Raw genomic sequence first — 21,364 nt, forward strand, 5'->3', positions numbered from 1 at the left:
ACAACTTATCCCTTTCATGCATGAATTATTAGATAACAAAGTAACAAACTCTTATTTTAACCACGACATGGATCAAAAATGACCCACGTTCATTTTCCATGTGATTTCATGCGTGTTTCTTTGCTGTATCTTTCGAAATCAATTTATTTTATTATTTGTATGATAACCTGTCTGATTCCCTGGACATATAAGGTTTTAGCTGTTATTCCTGACCAACTTTGTGCATCTCTCAGTCCGTCATTATGAATTTATGATACAATACCTCAAAATGACAAAAAGGTACAAAGATAATAATCATATGGGATTGTAGACAAGAGTTTGGGGCATGACTAAAACCTAAATAGTTGAAAATGGCTTTCAAATTTCTGCCCACGGACAGTGGACACCATACATTAAAGGGTTTTAAACTGGCTGTGAATAATAAAAAGTCAAACCGAGTGATTGCAGCACTTAAACACAAAAAGATTTATTTACGGTCCCACAGATACAAAATAGCATTTTTTTTTTCATATAACAGCATTTCTTTCTTTTTATTAATTTTTTTATTTCATTTTCTGACTTGCATGAGGTAAACAACGATCTATCACTTCAAATGATCTGAATGGCACAAAGAGAAGGACGCAGTCTGTTAGTGGTGTGAGGAGGGAGGGAAGCGACAGATGTGGAAACGAGCAGATTCCAAACTCATCCCTTCAGAGTCGTCTCCGGTGGCTGTTAAACGAAGCTGGGAATGTTAGTGTTGGGACATGCAGCTTCATTATCTCTTTATTTTTGATGCAGTTTGTTAGAATAGCTCTGATCGTCCCTGAACACATCACAGCACAAACACTTAGAAATCGGCCTTCCACACCTTTAAGGTCACGATGTTACGATTGGAGGCCTCGCCCGATCATGACAATCATCATCATCATCATCATAGAGAGAAAAGCAAAGGTAAGTCTGAGTGCAGGAGTCAAAGGGGGGAGGAGGTCAAACTGGTTTCACTGGGGCAAAGCCTTGAGGATGGCGTTGACCTCCTCGGCCACGGCGGTCAGAGCGAATTCAAACTGGTCCTGGAAACAAGAAGAAGGACAGTTACAGTTAAAGATGGCTGAGTTATTCAGAGGAGCAGTCACACACCTGTTCATTTCTGTGTTATTGTGCATTTTATAACTGAATGAATCACCTTAGTGCGAACCATCCCAGGCCTCTGGTCACGGACGTGCTCCAGTGTCGCGGCGATGTCGATCTCCTTCACACCTGCAGCAGCAGCACAACAACAGGTGAGAGGCACTTTTACATTAAAACATTCACACTGTGCCAAGAAACGTGACTCTGCATCAGCCTTACCTTTAGCCATGCGGTTCAGAACCATGTCGATCAGGATGTACGTCCCTGTCCGGCCTGTGCCGTCGCTATGGAAACAGCATCCCAAGACAGAGTTTAAAAAAAAAATCAAAATGATGAAATTCTGCTTGAAATTTCACAATAAACTTTAAAATCAACAATTAATCTGATCCAAGACCTGCTCTGCTGCAAAAACCACAGCAGGTTTCTGCCACCTAGTGGGCTGAGGTGGTACTACAGTGCAGGCCATGTGTCTGCATCTGAATCATTTAAATGTGTTATTTTTTAATCTAAATTAAACTTTATTTCATCTTATTAAGAAAAAACAAAGACGTGGGTTCACCTGCAGTGCACGATGATGGGGCAGGAGCGTCCTCTGTAGCACTTATTCACCTTCCTGAGGCAAAAACATGAGAAACAAGACGACCATCACTGGCTTTGAATGCTTCCTCCTAATTCTGAAGTTTTTTGGGGGTTTTTTCAAAATAAAAATTGAGGACATTTCCATTTCTCAGAGGCATGATGCATGATGGGTAGGTTAGTGAGTGAGTGAGTGGGTGGGAAAGGGGGGTGGGGTTTCGGCGATGGACCTCCTGCTGCAGCCACATCAGTCCATGATCATTTTTGTGACTATGCAACTGGACCCAGACTACTAGCTGCAAACCACAAGAATGACACAGACAGATATGTTCAAAATTAAACCAGGGCCCCGCTGACCTCCATCGCACAGGGTGAGAGGACGGGAGGGAGGGAGGAGGAGGAAGAGGAGGAGGAGGAAGAGGAGGGAGTGGGGGAGGAAAGACTGAACGATGGGAGAGCTCCAGCTGGCCGATCACGTTCAAGGTAAATGCTTTTTGTTTATTTTTTGCATTAGAATTTGATTAAAAATCTAATATTTATTTTTATTAACCAGTAAATAAATAATATTAATTTATAATCTACTATCTCACAACAACTACAGCAAACGTTGTGTGATGGCATCCAAAGCTCCAGAACTGGAAATCTGTAATCTGAATATTATTTTACTCATATTTTTATATATTTAAAGCAGAAGTAAGCGGAATATTTGTGTTAATATAAGTCTTAAATAGTTCTATCTTCCAACAGCAATCACTTATATAGAGTGTTTGGTCTGAAACACGGGTCTGTCAGTCCCTCTGCTCTGCTGTAAGCCGAGGAGAAAACTTTCCTTGTATCCTACAACCTTTATCCAATGAGGAGAGAGAACGGCATAAAGGGGCGGTCCTCTCTGTGTGTGCAGCCAAGGGATGCGCGTGAATGTGGTGACGTAGGGACGAAGGCGGGGACTGCTAACTTGATCTGCTGATAGGAAGTTAGCCAAAACCACCGGTTCGCTTACTTCTGCTTTAAATGTAAATATTTACAAGAACGTCTAGAAAAAGGTTGACATATTTTTACTAAAACATAAATAAATGTGTGTGTCGGGCGGCTGCAGTACCGGCGGAAGTCCAGCAGGGGCCGCGTGGAGGTGGGGATGCCCTGGGCCGGCCAGCTCAGGAAGTGGAACTGGGTGAGCGTCCTGGTTTCCTGCGTCTGCACGTTCTTCAGGTAGAAACTTCGGACCAGGAAGTCGTTGCACCAGATGTGCTCGGACACCAGGTTCACCTGAGGACACACACACACACACACAATTTAGACGCACAACATTTTCTCAAAACATGTTATCAATCCAAGGATGTTTAGGATGGAACAAGCTACCCATCAATATTAGAGAGTGTCCGACTTTTAGGACTTTTAAAGCACAACTTACAGACTGGATATTAGACAAACAAACTTGTGAGCACCTGTAATCATGTTTAACCCTCCTGTTGTCCACCTGGGTCAAGGGAGGAAGGAAGGAAAGAAGGAAGGAGGGAGGGAAGGAAGGAAGGCAGGAAGGACGAAGGGAAAGATAGATGGAGGGAGGGAACATATTGGGTCAAAAAGGAAGGAAGAAGGAAGGGAGGGAGGGAGGGAGGGAGGGAGGGAAAAAGGATTGTGGAAAGAAGGAAGGGAAAAAAGAAGGACAGAAAGATGGAGGGAGGGAATAGATTAATTCAAGGAAGGAAGCAGGAAGGAAGAAGGGAGAAAAGAAGGAAGGGAAAAGGAAGGAAAGAAAGATGGAGGGTCAATTGGATCAAAAGAGGAAGGAAGAAGAAGTAAGGACGAAGGAAAGGAAGGACAAAGGGATAGAAGGGAGGAAAGAAGGAAGGAAAGAAAGATGGAGGGTCAATTGGATCAAAAGAGGAAGGAAGAATAAGTGAGGATGAAGGGAAGGAAGGCTGGAAGGAAGGAAGTAAGGAAGGAAGGGAACAGATTGGGTCAATTTGACCCAGAAGACAACAGGAGGGTTAATCTGGGTTTTTCTTGTGTGTGCAGTTGTATGCCTATGGCCGGTGCGTGTGTAATAGTGTAGCTAGTTATTATTTGTGAATGTCTATGGCCGGTATGTGTGTAATAAGGTAGTCAGGGTGCAATCATGTAACCATGCTCAGTCTGGGTAAAGTAATCATATCTAGTCTGAACGTGTGTAATTGTATATTTTTACAACTCAACGAATCATGTCCAACCTTCCTGCAATCATGTCAATCTACTTATTTTGTTATCAGTCCTCTGTTTTTATGGATTTTTTATGTCAATTGTTGTATTGTTTGGGGACTACGGATGAAATTTAGCAGCAGTGCTAAGTCCGTGTAATGTAACATCAATATGCACTGTCCCGTCTAAATAAACAAATACATAAATAAATAAAACACACACTGTTGTAATAATGAAAGGTGTGTGTGTGTGTGTGTGTGTGTGTGTGTGTGTGTGGTTGTGCTGCTCTCTCACCTCGTAGATGTGGTAGAGGGACGAGCCTTCGTCGGGCCAGTAGCGGTCACACTGCTTCTCTCCGTCCTCCACCAGAGCCGTCATCATCACGATCACAGTGCAGCCGTTCTCCCACACCATCTACAGCAACACACACACACATACACACACATAGAGGGTCAGTGTTTCACGGTGCGTTCAGGTGCAGCCGCCGCCATCAGGAGCAGTGAGCGCTGACCTGCCAGAAGTCGGCGATGGTGTGAGACAGCGGACCCTGGGTGGCGATGTAGGCCGGCATCCGGGGGTCGTGCTCGATCTGAGAGGGAGGGGCAAACAGAGGGGGGGCAAACAGAGGTCACATCAGGTCGACTGCATTACATGTGTGTGTGTGTGTGTGTGTTACATCATGAAGGGGGCGGAGCTCTTACTATGGTGCTGGCGTTGATGTAGTCGGAGCGCGACGGGTTGACCTCGGCTTTCAGCTTCACCCTGGAGTGGTCGTCTGGATCCAGAACAGATGGTCATGTTGTGGTTGATGGAATGAATATTAATGAATGAATGAATGAATGAATGAATGAATGAATGAATGAATATTAATTTTGATTATAATAAAAATCAGGGGACAGTACACATTAATGGACACTTTCATGTAAATATGCAGGATTATAGCAATCAGCTCATTTCCATCATTTGCCCTTTAGGCAGGTTAGTGTTTAACATTGTAATTAATAAGACAGAGATATAAAAAAGTACAATAACAATAGAAGTGACAGGTACAGTAAATCATAGACAGACAATGACTCGTGACAGACCAAGAATAAGAATAAAGTGATCATTGAATGTTAAAGTGCTAGAGTGCTAAAGTGATTTAAGTGCTAAAGTGCTAGAGCTTTAATGTGCTGAATGGATATTGCACATTGCCCAAGTGCACATATTTTGCACACACATACTGTACATAGATAGATACTGTACATAGATGTAATTATGTGAGCACTATTTCACAAAATTTGCATACATACAAATGTAGTCACCAGGCTGGCCCGTCTCTAGACAAATACACAGAAATAAAAATGGAGAGTGTACTCTGTGTGTGTGTGTGTGTGTGTTGGACTCACAGGGCACCGAGTCGGGGCAGCGGTTCTTCTTGGTGTTGGCGTCGCTCTGGGCCACGGACACGGCGCTGGGCTCGGCCTGGTAGGAGCACAGCGCCTCCCACTCCTTCATCAGCCGGTCCTTGTTCCTCAGGTGGTCCTCCATGTAGGCCTGGAGTCAGAGAGCAACATGCTGACCTCTCCACGCCACACGCTGACCTCTCCACGCCACACGCCACACGCCACACGCCCCGCCAAACAGTGATGTGCGGATCGATAACTGAAATATCGATACTTCCGATACCGGGTCTGTTTGCTAAAATCAATTCTCAAATGAAAATATCGATACTTTTGACACTTCAGTCATATGTGGTCATGTATATCATTAACAGGAACACGGAACTACTTTTTCTTCCGCCTTTCTTATTTATTTTATGGTTTTATTATTCTACTTTTGTTCTTTTTTTAGTGTTTGAAACACCATTTTCACATATTTTGTATGATTGTGTCCTCTGTTTGTTTTTTAATGTTGTTGTATTAGCTCGGCTATATTGTAAATGAGGCTGCTACCTCAATATACTTCAGAGTTTTAAATAAATAGATGAATACGTTACTCTGATGTCTTGTATCCTTAGGAAGCTATGACTTGAAATATGCTACTTTTTTTTTAGATTTACCAGGCAAATTAGGAAAGCAACTGGACTTGGTTATTTGTCTAGGAAGACGTTTCACCTCATCCAAGAGGCTTCATCAGTTCATGTAGCATCTTAGTCCCAGCCTGGTCAGATGCGAACATGAACTGATGAAGCCTCTTGGACGAGAGGTGAAACGTCTTCCTAGACAAATAACCAAGTCCAGTTGCTTTCGATTTAACCCTCTATGGTACGCATTATGATGCCAGTGGGAGAAAAAATGTTTGGAGTGTTTTTATGTCTCAAAATAGACTAAATAAACATAATCTAAAGAAATTTCAAAAAAATTATTTATTTTTGGAAGTTTGGGGGATTTTTTGACTGTAGGCAACATTTACTAATATATTAGTGTAAATATTTTTTTCCAGGTGAAAAAGGGGCAGGAAGTTATGTTTTCAGACCGTTTTAGTGGAGCAAAATGGCAAACCTGTTTCCTTTGAAAAAGTCTGCAAAAAAGGGTTTCAGTATGGCTTCTTGAAAGTCATGTGATAAATTAAAGCATTGTTATTGGTTCTCTAAGGTCTCCTCTCTTTTTTAAAGTTTTACAGCATTAAATGGGATGAATTGTGGAGATGTGACAGGCCAAAAAGTGGTGGCAACATGGTACCATAGAGGGTTAAACTCCTTTGAGAAATTTGTGGTATCGAACATCAATACCGTGAAACCAGTGTGTGTGTGTGTGTGTGTGTGTGTGTGTGTGTGTCGGACCGGTACTGACCAGTATCATGTGTCCGGTGGAGATGTCCATGTTGGCCTGCGCCGGCTCCTCGCACCAGGACGGCGTGCTGCTGTGCGAGCTGGGACTGGGCTGTGCTCCGTCGCTGAACTGGGACGACACACTGCTCACCCTGGAGTCTGCTCCTCCTACTGCTCCTCCTGCTGCTCCTACTGCTCCCACTCCACCGGCCCCTCCTCCTCCTCCTCCTCCGCTGGCTCCGCCCACGGCGCCCAGCGCGGCGGCTTCCAGGCGTCCGAAGGCGCCTTTGGAGGCCATGTGCTGGCGACACAGGTCCTGGTTTTTGATTGATTGATTGATTGATTGATTTATTTGGATCCCCATTAGCTATGGCAATGCCAAAGCTATTCTTCCTGGGGTCCATACGACATATTTACAATCTATCAATGCAATTTATGTCCTATACAATACAATCCATGTCCAAATACAACATACAATACAAATACAAACAGATACACAACACAACAATACACAGACAGCTGGACAGCTCCCTATAGGTCTACATATATTATATATATTGGTCACTAGGGATGTCACTGTTACGGGCCGTAACAGTCACAATAATAGATTTTCTTGGTACGATTATTGTCAGAGAAATAATCACGATTACGATTATCACGATTATTATGCATTAACTAATTTCACAACACTATTAATGTGTAAAATCAAATATAGTTACATTACTAATTATAAAATATTTTAAATATCTATTAAAATATGACCAATGATTAATCCGCCAGGGGAAGTGTCATCGATACCAAATGTTTTTTTTAATTACAAATGACACCAGCATTTAAACTCCTACCAATTCAATGCTACGTACGTAGGTAAATGGACCAGTATCTGTGCATTTACCTTTACTTTGGCGCCACATCTGCCGATACGGTTCATACATGATCTTTTTTTTTTTAAGTGACGGTATTTAGGAATCTTTACGATTAATTAAAGCAGAAGTAAGCGGAATATTTGTGTTAATCTAAGTCTTAAATAGTTGAATCTTCCGACAGCAATCACTTCTATAGAGTGTTTGGTCTGAAACACGGGTCTGTCAGTCACTCTGCTCTGCTGTAAGCCCAGGAGAAAACTTTCCTTGTATCCTACAACCTTTATCCAATGAGGAGAGAGAACGGCATAAAGGGGCGGTCCTCTCTGTGTGTGCAGCCAAGGGATGCGCGTGAATGTGGTGACGTAGGGACGAGGGCGGGGACTGCTAACTCCATCGGCTGACAAGAAGTTAGCCAAAACCACCGGATCGCTTACTTCTGCTTTAATTGTGGTGTTTAATACTACGGTTAATTGTGAAAACAAGTAATTGTGACATCCTTAGTGCTGAGTGGAAACAGAAATGTAACTGGTGTTTCATCAGTTCTCCCGTTGGTTTTATGGAGTTGGTTTTTATGGAAATAAATATTGAAAGCCATCAGTGGAGTGAGTCCACCATCTTCCCCCTCACCTGGTATTCCTGGTGCGTGAAGCTGCCGCCCTCGGGGCCGAGGCCGAGCTTCTTCGCCGCCAGACGGTGAGCGTGGTGACGCAGGCAGGCGATGGTCATGGTCGCCACCAGGATGCCGCCGATGCACGCCATGGCAACCAGGGTGGCGAACAGCCAGCGGGAGCCCGGCTGGACCCGGGTCACCAGGGGCAACGATTTCCCATCATTCCTCTGTGGGCGGGAAAAATCAACGTGTGTCAGCCAATAAGGTCGAGCCTTGGGGAGGGGGCGGAGTTTGATTGACAGGTTGACCCACCTCTCCGACGCCACTCTGCAGCACCTTCAGGCCCGTCTCCGACTCCAGGACCTTCTTCTCTGCAACTGGAGGCGTGAAACATTTAAATATAACTTTATTAAACTGTCCTTACTTTTGTTCTCACTTTACACATGTTGAAAATCAATAACCCAATCAAATTATAATTTCCTTTTCTTAATTTAAATAACTGAAGGCTGTTATTCTTTACTTGAAAAATGATCTCCATTGTTGTTAAGAACATAAAATCTGATCATTTGAATGTACAGGATCTTATAAATAGTGGGTTTGTAGGTTCACAATATCACACGTTGTTTATTATTCTAATTACTCTTTTTTTAAGTTTAATTATAGGGTCTATGTTTGTTTTTTATACATTTCCCCAGACCTCAACACAGAATGTCATATATGGCAATATATGCGAAGGATTAGAATATGCATATTTCAAAACAAAACTTTATTTAATTGTCCGTCTTATTGATGAAGCTGTTTAGTTTTTCAAAATAAAAGCTTTCAGACACTTCACCTGCTGCGTCCGCCACGTCTCCAGCCGTCAGGTTCTTGGAGTTCGGTCTCATCCTGAAAGTGATGGCAGGACCGACGACGCTGCGGAGGAGAAAGAGAAGGAGACGAAGGAGAAGAAGGAGAGGAAGGAGGAGGAGAAAGGTTAGTCAGGTGACGATGAGGAGGCAGGAAGAGGCAGAGGGGTTCGGGTCAGCGATCCAGAGGCACCGAGCGAGCGGGGCGGGCAGGTGCAGGCAGGTTAGTAGGGTAAAGTGGGCGGGGCCAGGTGCAGAAGTGGGCGGAGTCACGGCCGCCGTCCTACCTGATGTTGATGAAGGAGCCGGCGGAGAGGCCGATCCGCTCCGAGAGCAGCTGCAGCAGTCGCACCCCGTCGTTCAGACTGAGGGGGCTGCAACACACACACACACACACACAACACACACACACACACACACATAAACAGACTCAGCCACTCGTTCTTCTTTCTTTCTTTCGTCTTTCTTCATCTTTAATTTCCTCCACACAGACGTTCAACAGCAAAACATTCATAAGCTGAAACCACATCCTTCCGTCCATCCTTTATCCTTCCATCCATCCATCCATCCATCCATCCATCCATCCATCCATCCGTCCATCAATCCATCCATCTATCCATCCATCAATCCATCCATCTATCCATCCATCCATCCATCCATCCATCCATCCATCCATCCATCCATCTGTCCATCAATCCATCCATCCATCTATCCATCCATCCATCCATCCATCCATCTGTCCATCAATCCATCCATCCTTCCGTCCATCCATCCATCCCTCCCTCCCTCCCTCCCTTCCTCACTCCCTCCATCCATAGATTACAGACTAACTATCCATCAATCCATCCATCCCTCCATCCATCTGTCCATCAATCCTTCCGTCCATCCATCTGTCTATCCATTCATCCATCCGTCCATTCATCCATCCGTCCATCCATCCATCCTTTATCCATCCATCCATCCATCCATCTATCTATCCATCCATTCATCCATCCCTCCATCCATCCCTCCATCCATCCTTTATCCATCCATCCCTCTCTCCCTCCCTCCTTACCTCTGGTTGGTGACGATGTAGCCGTATCCCTCCACTCTTCCCTCCTTCGCCTCCTCCTTCCTTCCTGGTTTGTCCTGGTTGGACGTCGTCTCTTTCTTGGCGCCCTCTGCTTTGGGGGGCGTGGTGGCGGCGGTGGTGGAGGGCGGGGCCTCAGCGGCGGCCATCTTGCTCGCCACGGATCCCTCTGAGATCTGATTGGATAAGATGAAGACAGGAAGTTAAAGCTTGGTTCTCTCTCTCTGCAGCAGCAGCGATGATGTTTGTCACCGTCTCACCTTCTTTCCTGCAGCCGCCGCGTCGTTTCCGTATTTATCTGATTAACACAAAGACAGAACATAAGAATAAAGACATGTGTCTTTTCTTTTCTTTATGGAGGTTTTTAAGGTTTTTGACCTTTGACCCACCTTTGGTCTGTTTGTGGCCGTAGGAACTCTCCAGCTGCAGCTGCTTCAGAGCGGCAGGGACGTCGTCCTTCTGCTCCGGTAACAAGTCCTTCATGTCGAGGCCGTAGCGGTCGAGCAGGAGAGCGAGTCTCTGCAGAGAGCGCTCTGTCAACACAACACAGATTATTATTATTATGTATATTATTATAGTCTCGAGTAAGAGATAAAGCAAAGTACAAACATAAATATATCTAAAAAGAGGTATAAAAATTATTTCTAAATAGGTATATGGAAGATGAAGGATAAAAACAGCTAAACATATTGGATATTATAAGTTGATATGGAGATTTATGTAGTAGATAGAGAGAGATATAAACCATGATGAGTAGAAAGGGGTGGGGATTTTTTCTACATACTTCTTCCTACTCCTTCTTCAAACTTGTGCATATTATGATTTGATGATGCTTATATTAAAGGTGCAATATGTAAGAATGCGGCCAAAAACGGTTACTGCAGTCAAATTCAAAACACAGCGATCTCATTTTTTCTCCCAGCCGTAGCGGCAGCTCAGTGGACCAGACCGGAGGCTGAAATGCCACTGACACCGCCGTGACTGGGAGAGAGGGCTAGGTGGTGCAACATGCCAACACGTAAATTCAAAACATAAACATGATTTGCAGTCTGCAAAAAAAGATTTTTAATGCGAATACTCTGGCTGTACTATTGTTGTTGGTGAGTTCATCATGTTATATGAACATTATTCCTGAGTCTCTGTGACATATTAGGAGGATTTTACGCCCAGTTGCTTTAGATTTCTTACATACTGTACCTTTAATTCATTTGTTTGTTTTTCTTCTCAATTTTAGACACATTCGTTTGAAATACATCCATTCATTCATATCTCCAACTCTTTAACAGACAGAGCAGTAAAAACACAACAGAGTGTGATGTGTCGGGGTGTGTTTCCTCTCACCGTCCATTCCTGACAGAAAGTCGTACTCCGTCTGCGCCTTCTTCTCTGCAGGCTCCTGCTCCTGCTGCTTCTCCTGCTGCTGCTGCTGTTTGCTGAGCTGGGACACCTGGGAAATGTAGTCCTCGCCGTAGTCCAGAGGGAAGTCCAGCACCGGGAAGAAATTGGAGGAGGAAGAGGAGGAGGAGGAGGAGGATGAAGAGGAAGACAGTGAAGAGGGGAAACCTGCCTCCATCCCCCTGTGACGGGAGAATGACTGCACAGGTGAGGAGGAAGAGGAGGAAGAGGAAGAAGAGGAGGAGGAAGGGGAGGTGAGGTACAAGGAGACCAGGTCCTGGAGGAGCTGCCGGTCTTGGTCCACAGGGTTTCCTCTGGATCTGGAGCGAGAGGACGGGAAGGCCGGGCCGTCGTCCAGGGAGTTGAGGGAGCGCTCCTCTTCCTCCTGCAGGCCCAGCTGCTGCTGCAAACACACACACACACACACACACCTCAGGGTTTCAGCCACTAGGGGGCAGAGTGTGTGTGTGTAGCATGGAGATGTTGTTACCCTAGAATAAATGGTAAATGGTAAATGGCCTGTATTTATATAGCGCTTTACTATACCTGTAACGATACCCAAAGCGCTTTACAGTACATCACATTCACCTATTCACACACACATTCACACACTGACGGCGGATATGACTATCGGTTTTTATTTTGATAGGAACCAATACGTGCTCCAAGAACTTTTATTTTGAAAGGCGGTAAAGTTCACTTCAGAAAGGGTGGGTAACTTCCGCATCTTTAAATTTATTTTATTGGAGCCATTGTGTTGTTAAAAATGTAAAAGTAAATTATTTTCTTTATTTTGAATCGCACTGAACCCATGGGTTGTGGTGTTGGGTGGCTGGTATGTGTTTAAAGAGAAAGTAGTTTAAAGGGATAGTAGCATTTTTTAAAAGTGGGGTTGTATGATCTACAAATAGCCCCTAAGTACTTCAATTGCAGTAGAAGACTCTCTGCACTCCTCCCGTTAGCAACGCCAGCCCATAGCCCTGCCCAGAGATTTACAACATACATTGTTGTGAATGGACCTAAAGAGGCAGGGCTATGGGCTGGCGTTGCTAACGGGAGGAGAGCAGAGAGTCTTCTACTGCAATTAAAGTACTTAGGGGCTATTTGTAGATCATACAACCCCACTTAAAAAAAATGCTACTATCCCTTTAATGAATTCTCCCATTACACTGAGATGACCCGTCACTAGAATAGCAACGGTCCCTTTTTCTCTAGATTCAATGGGAGAAGGTATGCAGTTCTTTGCTCGGTTAATGTTGTTATAATAATCGGAGCAATATGATTTTTGTGTCGCTGTTTCTTATTAAAAATTTATTAAAAGTAATGTGTGTTGTAAAATGTAATTTTTATGCATTCAGGGATGTTTATGGTCCGGAAAATGATAGCGTGGTTGCTATTGGAGCTATTGTGTAAAAATGTAAAAGCAAATTATTTTCTTTATTTTTAATCGCACTGAACCCATGGGTTGTGGTGTGGGGTGGCTGGTATGTGTTTAAAGAGAAAGTAGTTTAAAGGGATAGTACTGTAGCATTTTTTTAATAAAAAAAATTATTAAAAGTAATGTGTGTTGTAAAATGTAATTTTTATGCATTCGGGGATGTTTATGGTCCGGAAAATGATAGCGTGGTTGCATCAAGTGCTTAGTGCTCTGTGTTGCATTGCTAGTGATGGCTACTGTGTTCACATACTGAAAATAGTACATCTGGTGGTCAAACAGGCGCAGTAATCCTTGTGAAGAAACCATTTCCATTTGTGTGTTCGTTGTGCTACTGTTGCATCTCTAAAATTTGTATGTTTTATTCTATCTGTTACTCTTTGTAATCTGTGTTGACATGTACTGCTGCTATGTCTCCTGCTGCTGATCTTTTTGGCCAGGTCACCTTTGCAAAAGAGATCCTGATCTCAATGGGCTTTTATCTGGTTAAATAAAGTTGTTATTTAGTTGTTGTTTTCATGCAGGTATGTGAGGTTGCACTGTGTTTGTTGTTTTGTCCCCCAATGCGAGTTATGTTGTAATTCTATTAATGTAAAATATTGATGGGAATGTGATGGATATTGTTTTATTCAGATTTATATATTTTTATATATATATATATATATATATATATATGTATTTTTTTTTTTTTCTAAGGGAATGGATGTTATTTATGTGTTCTCGGCCCTTTTTCTCTGGATTCAATGGGAGAAGGCACAGTAATCCTTGTGAAGAAACCATTTCAGAAAACCACTGTGCTCTGCTGTTTTCATGCAGGAGTAATAAATGTGCCTGAATCCACGTGGTCGTCCTGTCCTACACTGAGCCAGACACAGCGCAGAATAGACCCCGGCCCGCTACACGTGCTCTCTACCTGGTGGTAGGTGTACGGGTCCAGCAGGGGCGTCTGCATGTGGACCGAGGACGAGGAGCGGGACGGATCCAGCACCATGTAGTCCACGTACTGCTGCAGCATCTCGGAGTCGGCTGCATCCTGGGGCCCCTGGAGCCGCCGCTGACCGGGGCCCGGCAGTCTGAGGGACCTGGGGGAGAGGACAAGAAAAGAAAATCCGGTCAAACTTTAATCTACAGGCCGCGAAGTACGTGATAATGTCAAGAAATAACAAGTAATTGCATCATAATGTCTAGAAATAGCCTAGAAATAACAGTCAATTTCATAGTAATGTCGAGAAATATAGCCAAGAAATAAGGATTGATTGTGTAGAAATAGCCCAGAAATAACTGACTGTAATTGACAATTGCAAGGACTTGGTGGCATGAAAAGTTAGTTAGTTAGTTAAATTTTAAAGTATTTTAAAGTATTTGTCCCTTAGGAAATGCATGCAGGCTGCAACAATCTTTTGCCTTTATGAAAAACACGACATTACTATGAAATTGATAGTTATTTCTAGACTGTTTCTAGAATTAGCGGCCTGTAAATTAAATCCTTCTTTCTGTTGTTATTCCTGTATCTGTTTTTATTTCTCTGGACTCACTGTTTCGGCGTCTTCTCCTGCAGCCTGGAGGATGAGGAGGAGGAGGAGGAGGAGGAGGAGGAGGAGCTGACTGTCGGGACGTTGCTCAGCTCTTGTCTGATGATCATCTGGGTGACGTCGTCCCTCCACGTCAGACCTGAGCACAGACAGACGACACACTGCATCACACTCTGGTTTCCCACGCTTTGTTCTGACCCCTAAACCTATCGATGGAGACTTTTCCCTGTGCAGAAACACTCATCCATGCCCATCCATGTTATAAAGACAGAATAAATATAATTATACATAATATAATATATCAAAACATGCAATATACATACCTTGCCCCATCAGCTCTTTGAGGACTTCCTGTAGTCTGTGCAGGACGGGAACCGACACCTGGTACTGGACCGGGTCCTGGCGAGGAGGCTGGCACCGTCCGAACAACCCGTCTGAACGGCAGGAAGAGAGCAGCGTGTCAGCACCCCGCCAAAGTAAAAGAATCTGAAGGAATTTTTACTTTCCACATGCACCTAATAATCGTTCTGCTTTTGTCACATATTTTTTTGCTGTTATTTGCTTCAAGTCCGACCTTGATTCCTGCTGCTATTGATCTTTTGTCTCTTGTTTTTGTTTAGCTCATGTATGTCTTCGTTCCCTCCTTGTGCAGCGTTATACAAATTTTTTTTTGCGCTAAATAAATAAACTTAACGTTGAATAAAATGAGAGTGACACAAATAGTTTTGGATCAGAGTAATAAAGGAAATCTAAATTATTATCATATTATTATTTTACTATAAGAATAGTTTAATAATTTAAAGCAGAAGTAAGCGATCCGGTCGTTTTGGCTAATGCTGCGTTCCAGGCAGGCTTTTGAAACCGTAAATTACAGCTTCAAGTCACAACTTACGACTTTGTAGCGTTCCAGGCAACCCACTCGTGTTTTTCCGACCTGTTTTACCGGTGAAAGTCACTATAACGGCCACTCGTAACTTCTGACCCGTGAACTCGTACCAGATCGAACTGGTATGACTTCATAGGTCGGAAAAACACGAGTTACGAGTTTCCTTGAACGCACCATAACAGTCCTCGTCCCTACGTCACCACATTCACGGCGTTCCTTGGCTGCACACACAGCCCTGCATGCCGTTCTCTCTCCTCATTGGATAAAAACTGTAGGATACGATAAATGTTTTCTCCTCGGCTCAGAGCAGAGCAGAGGGACTGAGAGACCCGTGTTTCAGACCAAACACTCTATGTAAGTGATTGCTGTCGGAAGATATAACTATTTAAGACTTATATTAACACAAATATATCACTTACTTCTGCTTTAAGTTCACTGTAACTGGAATATTATTACTAGAAATATATATTATTTCTATAGAAATATAGCCTATATATGTTATTGGTGATTATAGGCTGTATAATATTAATCACAGCCATCGATATGACACACATCGATGTGGATGACACCACATCTGCACCGACAAAAAACACCTCGGGTTCACACACACACACACACACACACACACACACACACACACACACACACACACACACACACACACACACACACACACACACACACACACACACACACACACACACACACACACAGTGCAGAGACAAGTGTGAAAACACACTCCACTGCACAGAGAGTAAAGCACAATGTGTGTGTGTTTGTGTTGGTGAGTCATCCCCTCCCGTCTCATCGCATCAAACGCACACACACACACACACACGAGGGAGACACACAGTCGTCAGGCAAGTGATGTCACTGTTGTCATAGAGACGAGCAGGCTGAGCTGCGATTGGCCGGCGAGCAGCTGACGGAGGGAGACCTTGTTTATGTTCAACATCCTCTATGTGTGTGTGTGTGTGTGTGTGTGTGTCTGCCAGGTTATCGCTGCCACTGTGATGAACCTCACGGACTAACTGGTCTTTCTTCTCGTACACACACACACGCACGCACGCACACACACGCACACACACTCCAGCGATGACTCAGAGCAAACACACACTCGAACGCAGCGGTGAAACAAACTGAATTCAGCATCTGTGACACAAAACTGCTGCAGTTCACTCAGATGTAACGTTTAACGTGTGAAGACAGATTACAGACTGTGACATGTTTCTATTTATTTGTCTAATGTGACATTTATTTATCTAGATTTTAATCCGTATTTATGTAAATGATCCAGATGTTGAAGAAGTCGTGGTTTTCTGAATGAAATCTGGACTCAAACTGGTTTCATTCAGATTATCTGAAGAGGTTTCAGATTTTATAAAACGTTAATTTGATTCTACGTGTTCACCTTGGTAACCAGATGTTCTGACGTCTCTGGGAAACACAGACGCACACACACACTCGGCCATCAATAATGCAGCTGTGTCTCAAGGCTGACACACACACACACACACACACACACACACACACACACACACACACACACACACACACATGCACACTCCTGTAACGACGTCCTCATCATGTTTGAACAGGAAGCAGCCTGGACTCAGGACAGGAGGACGTCGTCCGTCCGTGTCGTGTGTCCTTTTTATTCCTGACTTCCTGTACTTTGTGATGTCACAACGAAGCGCCGGTCAACACTCACCATCGTTGCACAGCTGATCTCTGGGACAGAGCTTCTTCTCAAACAAACAACCTGCAAACAGACGAGCAGAAAAACATCAAAACTACAACAAACACACAAAGTTCATTAAATAGAATAATTCAATAATTAAAAAGTAACACCTCATGACTGCTCATACAAGATTGTAGTATAGCCTACCTAACTTTTAAATGATTCATTTCTGCTTCTTTGTGTGTGTTGCTAATTTTTGGTCATATGTTATATTACTGTATATAACTGTAGATAATTCTTGTTTGTAAAATCTTTTTGTTTTGGTTTATGCCTTGATTGTGTATTCTTATTGTTTTATGTTTTAAGCAGGAAGAATAGTTGATGTGTAGTATTGCATCAGCTAATAGGGATCCAAATAAACTAAATCAGATCACCAGAAAATATGTTTAAATTATCATTTTAAATCCACTTTTACTGGATTTTAACAAAACGTCCTCATAATTAACTGTTATTGCTAAGTGCGTGTTTTTGGATCCATCCATCCCTCTCTCTCTCCATCCAAACTTCACATGATGACTAATCTCTGCTCCGTCCTCTGCTCTCTCCTCCGCCCACACATCTCCCTCCCTCCCTCTCTCCCTCCCTCCCTCCCTCATCAGTCACCTGTAAAACACAACATTACGGACTAATTACTGCTCATTCTGTCTAATTGAATCTCTCATTAGCGCACTGTAAAAAATGTTCCTCAGTCTCACTGCACATTTATGGCAGGAACGTTTCTGCAGAAACATTATTTATTATAATAATAATTATAATATAAAAATAAGTTGTTGTCTTTCTCACTAAATATTTTCCATCATGATTTTAACAGCATGTTTTCATTATTATTTTTTGTGAAGACATGGTGATTCATCTAATTCTACTCCTGTAGTTTATTCTCAACAGTCTGCACAGTCAGCAAAGAACAATAAACACAGCAGGACGAGTGAAGCTGCTGCACAGAGTGGATTTGCATTAAAATTCTTCAGATCTGTTTTGATAAAATAAGAGCAAAACCTTCTCTCTCTCTCTCTCTCTGTGTGTGTATGTGTGTGTGTGTGTGTGGCTACGCAGCAGCCGCAGCGTTTGAATCCTGGGAGTCATAGAAACAGACAAAGAAACAAATAAACCGTGCAGCTCGATGCAGTTTGTGCAGAAAGTGACTCAGAGTCGTTGTTGTGTCGCTGCAGCAGCAGCAGCAGCAGCAGCTCGTGTTTCTCTGGGGGAAACTCAACAACACAACACAACACAACTTCTCCCACCACTTAGATCCAATCAGAGAGAGAGAGACTGTGGCTCCATCACACGCCGCCGCCTCTCCAGCTCCATTTTGTTTCCTGGGCCGAGGCTGTGTCAAAATAAAAGCCCAAATATGAACTGTTTATATTATATAGTGAATTCTATGGGGAAATCCTTCAATTAAAACAAATGCAAAGTATGAAACTCTTCTCCTCTGTGGTGTACGATGTGATATATGTTGAATAATCCGTCTACGGTGGCCCACATGGTCCAGGATTCTTCATCTAAAAAAGTAATTTAACACACATCCACAGCAGGAAACTGAAGCAGCTTTTAAGATTTTTTAAAAAGCTGAAAGTGTCGACAGTGACTTCACTGTTTCTCTGCAGCTGTGTGTGTGTGTGTGTGTGTGTGTGTGTGTGTGTGTGTGTGTGTGTGTGTGTGTGTGTGTGTGTGTGTGTGTGTGATATATATTCAGTGTGTGTTTTCAGTGAAAAGGTTTAATTAGAAGAAGAGAAAATTCAGGCTGACTCACTGAACTCATCACCGCCAGTGTCTCTGTGCTTCGCTTTTACCCTCCATTAACGTCCACAGTGTCGTTTTCATAATGGTGCTGCTGGCATTTGTGGCTGCTGCAGCTCAGAGAGTGTCTGTGTGTGCGTGTGAGTGTGTGTTGGCTGCCAGAGGGTATTTAAGGTGGAATGAGTCAGCCTGGACCAGACAGACTCAAACCTGTGTGGTGTTGAGGCTGTGACACTGCGCAGCTCTCTGGTCGACCTTTGGCCGCTCAGCTCCACACACACACACAGACACACACTCTGATTCCAGGCGACATTTTGTCCCCCCCCTTCATCGCCATGGAGACACACACCGTCCGCATGATGTGCATTCATGTCACGGCAACGAGTGAAGCATCATTAAAAACATAATTCATCATTAATAAAACATCCAACTCTTCCATCTTTACAATATTATTATAATTATTAAGGATGGAAACACAATTATTATTACATACTGATTAGAATATAGCTTTATAAATAACAAAATATAGATTCAATGATGCTTCATAGTGGGTTTTTATTATAAAATATTACGTATGTTACTATCATCATGTACGAAGATGACAAAGAAAAGTTTAAGCATCATAAAACTCAACAGAAGCCCATTTAGAGTGTGTTTAAGTGTTAAAATAATATTAAAAATGATCATGTGTGTGTAAGTGAATCATATAAATCCCAGAGTGAGTGTGTGAGCAGTGGATTTTTTCCTATTTTTGTCTCTTTCTCACATTAAAAACAAAGGATCTGGTGCTGTCCGTGGTGCTGAAACTCTCTGCTCTCTGTCCGTGGTGCTGAAACACTGTGGCACCGTGGAAACAGGAAATGAGTGTAATTACGGCGAGGAGCGAGACGGAGACGGAGGAGGCCAGAGGTCACATATGAGTCACGATCTGTTGCTTCGATTTCCAACACATCCACAGACCGTTCACCTGCATCTGATCCCTGTTATTTCCTGCTTTACGCTTTTATTTTGGTAAATGGCAGTGTAAGTGTAAGCGTCGCCCCTTTTATTGCACATGTTCCTCTCAGGACGTTTATGAGTCAATTACAGACTTAATGGCTTCATAATGTCGAGATCTGGTGTCTCGGCGGCTCCCAGCAGTGAAGTTATACTGGATCGTACTGGTTTTAAAGCCCAGAGGCAGAGTGGACAGACTGGAGCCCATCTGTTGATCCTGCAGTGTGGATTAAAGCCTCGCAGGTAGAAACAGATGTTGCACAAGTGTTTATACTAAATATTATAATAGAATCTCCTCCTCTGTACGTGACTCTGTTTATTTCTGACACATTGATCATTGATTTGTTATAATAAAGAGCTTCAGTGGTTTTCAGTCGGCTATATTATGAATTGGAATTACTGCTTCCTGATATACAGTATAATCTATAACAGATGGTCTGGATTAAATATATATAATCAATAAACTATAATCACTGCTGGTCTGGAGACCGGATGCATGGCTCCAAATGAACCACAACAAACCAGATCATCCCCCCTCCCCTCTCTGTTTGTTTGTTTGTTTGATTGATTATTTGTTTGTTTGCAGACAACAAAATGATCGATCAATTGGTGCAGACACACACACACACACACACACACACACACACACACACACACACACACACACACACTGCTCAGAGTGTGTGCGTCAGAGGAAGAAGCTGAGTTATCATTATTATTACTAGGTATTATTGAGGTATTATTATTATTATTATTATTATTATTATTATGGTATTGTTATTATTATTGGCCTAAACTGATCAGTTATTGATCCGGATCCAGCTGAGTTCAGTTCATTTCCTGCTTTAAACACGAGTTCTGCAGAAAAAAAACATGAAATCCAAACTCCTGCTCCTTTTCTAAAAATCCGTTTCACCGTGAACAAGATCAAGTGCAGCGACTCGCGCCGTGGTGGGAGTCGTGATTCACGCGAGCCGGAGGGAAGGAGGAGAAGTGTTGTCGGACGGAGTCTTACCGTGTCTGGCGGCCGCGCTGAGGCGGCAGGAGGCGGTGAGGAGGAGCAGGAGGAGGAGGCTCAGAGCCGCGCGGAGCCGCGGAGACCTCATGGTCCAACATCCAACATCCACCATCCAGGAGGAGGAGGAGGAGGAGGAGGAGGAGGAGGGAGACTTCACCAGGGATCCATGTCTGAGACGCTGCTGCTGCTGCTGCTGCTGCACGAGACTGATGGAGAGAGGGAGGGAGGGAAAGAGAAGGAGGGAGGGAGGGAGGGAGGGAGAGAGGGAGGGAGGGAGGGAGAGAGAAGGGTTGGTGTGGAGACGAGAGGAGGCGCCACACTGTAAGAAATGAACACAGCCAATAAAAAGCAGGTTGTTGTTCCACTACAACACTTCCTGTCTGACCTGCTCATGAACCTCTGGACCTGCAGCACCAGACCACACCTGGTCACTCACCTGTAGCTCCTCCCCCTCCTCTTCCTCCTCCTCTTCCTCCTCCTCCTCCCTGGAGGAACTGGAGTCTGACTTTCAAAGTAAAAGCATAAAGAGTGTTTTAAATCTATCTATCTATCTATCTATCTATCTATCTATCCTTCCATCCATCCATCCATCCATCTATCTTTCCATCCATC

The 21,364-nt window shown here is 43.5% G+C and overlaps 1 protein-coding gene across 1 annotated transcript; it reads right to left on the reverse strand.

Moving 5' to 3' along the window:
• Positions 1 to 659: 659 nt before the first annotated feature.
• On the reverse strand, positions 660 to 20,840 carry LOC310997792 (receptor-type tyrosine-protein phosphatase-like N; the record flags this gene model as incomplete). Its single annotated transcript, XM_083987584.1, has 23 exons — positions 660 to 1,052; positions 1,166 to 1,239; positions 1,330 to 1,394; positions 1,670 to 1,723; positions 2,786 to 2,952; positions 4,159 to 4,278; positions 4,376 to 4,453; positions 4,566 to 4,639; positions 5,253 to 5,400; positions 6,639 to 6,932; positions 8,110 to 8,319; positions 8,405 to 8,469; positions 8,928 to 9,007; positions 9,228 to 9,314; positions 9,995 to 10,185; positions 10,270 to 10,307; positions 10,399 to 10,542; positions 11,351 to 11,807; positions 13,753 to 13,893; positions 14,446 to 14,510; positions 14,695 to 14,805; positions 16,969 to 17,019; positions 20,750 to 20,840. 23 exons carry the CDS (start codon positions 20,838 to 20,840, stop codon positions 981 to 983), a joined length of 2,877 nt encoding a protein of 958 aa, XP_083843710.1. The 3' UTR covers positions 660 to 980.
• Between the last annotated feature and the right edge of the window lie 524 nt (positions 20,841 to 21,364).

Source organism: Trachurus trachurus (genome assembly GCF_905171665.1).
Source record: "Trachurus trachurus genome assembly, chromosome: 2".
In the NCBI taxonomy this organism is placed as follows: domain Eukaryota; kingdom Metazoa; phylum Chordata; class Actinopteri; order Carangiformes; family Carangidae; genus Trachurus; species Trachurus trachurus.